Source organism: Crocodylus porosus, unplaced genomic scaffold, assembly GCF_001723895.1.
Source record: "Crocodylus porosus isolate Cpor-Errol unplaced genomic scaffold, CroPor_comp1, whole genome shotgun sequence".
NCBI lineage: Eukaryota > Metazoa > Chordata > Crocodylia > Crocodylidae > Crocodylus > Crocodylus porosus.
Window position 1 is genome coordinate 35063754 of NW_017728949.1, and position 3856 is coordinate 35067609.

At 39.5% G+C, this 3856-nt stretch overlaps 1 protein-coding gene across 4 annotated transcripts in view; it reads left to right on the forward strand.

Moving 5' to 3' along the window:
• Positions 1–505: 505 nt before the first annotated feature.
• The window catches only part of PDE1A (phosphodiesterase 1A), a 350365-nt gene continuing 347014 nt past the window's right edge, over positions 506–3856 (forward strand). The window contains exon 1 of one of the 4 annotated variants that reach the window (XM_019554259.1): positions 506–705. In XM_019554259.1, coding sequence (XP_019409804.1) covers positions 665–705 — 41 coding nt within the window. In that variant the 5' untranslated portion in view covers positions 506–664. The remainder of the gene's footprint in view (positions 706–3856) is intronic. The other 3 variants (XM_019554260.1, XM_019554261.1, XM_019554262.1) reach the window with 3 other exon arrangements.

Here is a 3856-nt window from a genome sequence, read left to right on the forward strand (position 1 = left end):
CTGCTTCTTATCAGTGCACTTGAAAAAGCTGACTTTACTGCTCCATAAATGTGCTTGCTCAATCCAGCAAATTAAACCTAGCTGCTTATAAGTGACAAGCTATTTTCTGGTGCACACAGGTTTCTGTGCAGCACTTACCTCTGTAGAATCTCTCTTTTTTGAGATCTTTATTTCAAAGAATATGAGGATATTTTCCTTTTGCGGCATGAACCAGCATCAAAAGGATTAATATTCTTATAAATGCAGTTTTGCATTTGGGGGGATAGCCAAAAATATATCCTCTTTTCTCTTTTTCTAAAACTTGTCAACAAAAATATCTGACTACACTGTTTATAAAATTAAATGACAAATAAATAAGTCTGGGCTGAAGGACTCTAGACTAACCTTGAGCACTTGGAGGTCAGGCCTGTAGGAACAGGATGGGTGGTATTTGCTTCATGCTTTTAGACATCACCTTGGAGCTGATTTATATCAGTTTTTCAGTTTCTGAGTAAACTGGTGGAGTGTTTTAAGGGTGAATAGGATGTTATAGTCTTTTTGCCTTATGTACAGGCAGCCAGCAAAGGACGTCAGTGCAGAAAATGGTAGGACAAAAAGAAGAGATTGAAGTTAGATTCACATTCTGTATTTGGTCTTCATGTGATGCTGCAACCTTTGCTTCTAGATGCTGAAAATCCCTAATTCTGCACTCTTGACTTGTGTCAGGTAAGGTGATTGAGCATGTACTCTTGTCCTTGTTTGCTTTTCCTTATCTATATTAAAGCTGATTGTTTGACACCAGCAATTTCAACTGGGCCTTCTGTTAACTTCTTTGCTTTGATGGCAGAATAACTGCATGTACAAGGGCAAGCAGGTATAAGAAAGCTGTTTTTTCCCTGTCCCCTGTGTTTGCTGTTTTTTTCCCCATTCCTCATGTTTTTACTGATCACATCTTAGCTGTAACTTAAAATGACCAAATTGTTAAAGCCAGAGATACAGAGCATGATTCAGATTAGGGGTAGATGGTGTTTGTATCTGCCTGGCAGAGAAATAGATATGAGTGCAGTGGTCCAAGAATTTTATCCCTACTTTGTTTTTCTACAAAAGCCTAAAGTTTGTGTCAGCAGTACAGACCTGGAGTTGGTGCAGCTTTATCCTTCCCTTCCCTATACCAGTCATGGGAGTTGAGCCTCTGCATGAAGTAGAGGATCATAATGTACTGTTCATGGAATGGCAGTCATAATTTTCATATATATTTTCCCCCTTTGCACCCCCCCCCCTCCAATCTTCTATAACAAAAGTGGATGATTCACCTGTGACTCAATTTTCTTTTTAACTTAAGTGTTCTTACTAAATCAGTCAAAATGTCTCCAGGGACTCCTGCTGCTGTAGAGCACTTCACCATATCTTTTTCCCTCTTTTTTACCTCCCCCACAAGGGGGGTGGTAGTCTACCTATCAAAATATAGTCCTTAATACTAACTGCAGTATGTTAAATGCTAAATATTCTACTCTAGTAAACTGTTCTTTGGAGTCTGATCTCCAGCTTTGCCTAATGTTGTCACACGGTGCATTAGCCCTTTAAGAAAGTTGTGTCTTACTCTGACTTTTGTCAAGGGTTATGTGACGAAACCATGGGATTAGAATCCAGGCTTACTGGAAGTATAAGGATGGCCTGAGTTCGGTTCAAGGTTCAATGCACCCTGCTGGGAAGAAGATACATGAGACATCTCTGGATTTCCTAGGAAGAAGGCATGAAGCTCTCAAGATGGGCTGTACTGCTTCCATGGGACTCATGAGAGCCCTGCCAAAAGGCACACTCCACCGACCCATTCCCACTCTGCATATATCAAAACTGGAAATGAGGCAGTGAAGCCTTCCTGAGGGTCTCCTGCCATTCCCTGTGAACATACCAGAGCCAGAAAAGTCAACAGCACCTGTAGTCTCCAGAAAGGTCTTTTGGTCTCATTTCTGGGTTTGGCACATACAGAATAGAAGCGTGTGGATAGGAGGTGGTGGTACTCTTGGGGCACCAAAGAAATGGGCAAGACATATCTTTCAATTAACTGGGACTTGCAGCCTAGTAGAAGTCTGCTGAAAGATCAGGAGCAGGTTGGTAGGAAGCCCAGCTAGGAAGGTTTCAAAATGCTTTGACCTTGAAAGAAAGGCTATAAAGCAATGAAAGTCCTCACAGAGAACCTGAAACACTTTTGAACTTGGAAGGAAAGCTAGAAGGATACTGAAACTCAAACTGAAAGAAGTGACTAAGCTTGGAGAAGAGGACTGGGAGTTCCTGGAATATTATGTTATGTTAACACTAGAAGGTTTTATTGTAGGAAGGTGAGTATTATGAAAATATCAAATGAGGCAGTTCATTCATGTAAGATGAAGGTAAACCAAGAGAACAGCAGTGTCCAAAGCCAGACATTAAAACTCCTTCTACAGACATCATAATTAGTCTAGAAACTATGGAGTGGCACAATTTATTAATTTTATCTGTTTTGTTGCTTAGATTGCTAAAGAACCTCTTACTACTGGTTTTAATTTCCTTTACAAGGTATAATTCAGTTTGACTTTCGGCAACTCCCATCTTACCCCTATGCTTTGCCTCAGACATATAGCGTTCTTTTCTGATAAGTCCACTTTTCCATTCTCTGTAAGCTTGCTGATTAATATCCATTTTGAGACAGTCATTCAGATCAATTATATCTTGTGTACAAGATTTTTCCCCTTTTGCCTGTGTTGCAAATTTTGTACTTTTGACTTGCCATATTTATTGAAATATAAGAAGACCCTGGGTGCATCTATGTGCAATTAATATGACTAAATATACTCCAGGTTAATTTGAGCTGGAGTAAACTAATTTCGATGTCACTGTCTACATGTGCGTTTGAGTGCAGAAACTTACTTTACTGCCAGATACCACTTGTATCTCACAGCACTATCCTGCGGTGCAGTAAATTAGCCTGCTGTGATCTAATTGCCATGCATGTGTAGATGGTTGATGCTTTACTGTGCAGCAAATTAGTTTGCTCTGCAGTAAAGCATCTTGTGTAGACACACCCTCTGATTGTAAGATGACCCCCCCCTTATAATTAGATTATATATAAGGAAAATTTATAAATTTGTTATAATCTCCCAGGTTTAAAATGCTGCTTAAAAGTGTGTTTTCCCTGTATTAACTGATATCAGGGTGACTAAGCTGCCAATGTGTTGAGACTGTGACCTAGATGAGATTCTAGGATGGCATCAGATCAGTTAATTTCAGTAAAAACAGGAGATATTAATATAATTTTACAAACTATTCATGAGGCCTTATCTACAATACTGTGTACACTTCTGGTCACCCATGTTTATGAAAAATGAATTGAAACTAAAAAAGGTACATAGAACTGGCTTCTAAGATGATCAGATGAGTGGAGGGCAAAATGAGTTTAGGGGTTGTATAGCTCTGCAAAAATAGCATAACTAATTCATCCTCAATTTGAGGTAAAAAACTTAAAGGGATAGGGTAGTGTTGGCAATTTAAAATAATTTGTTTGATGTGAGATGGTTTACTGCAATAGTAAGGAACTGGACTTCATCACCGATGAGGTCCCTCTTAGCCTTATTTCTGTTTTCTTTTATTCCAGATCACAGTGTTTATCATCAGATTTCATGCTAAATTCTGTGTCAAAGGGTCAGTAAAAGAACAATTAAAATTGCATACTAATTCATGACAACTAAGTTATTTTGCTTATTAATACACCAGTGGCCAAAAATCGTGAAGGACTTGGCTCCATTCCTTTTGTCACGGAGTCGCAGAGGTACCCCGTGATTCTGAGGCTGATTGGCAGAGCTGCCAATCACCCAGGGAGCTCAGGTGCCTGGTTGCCAGG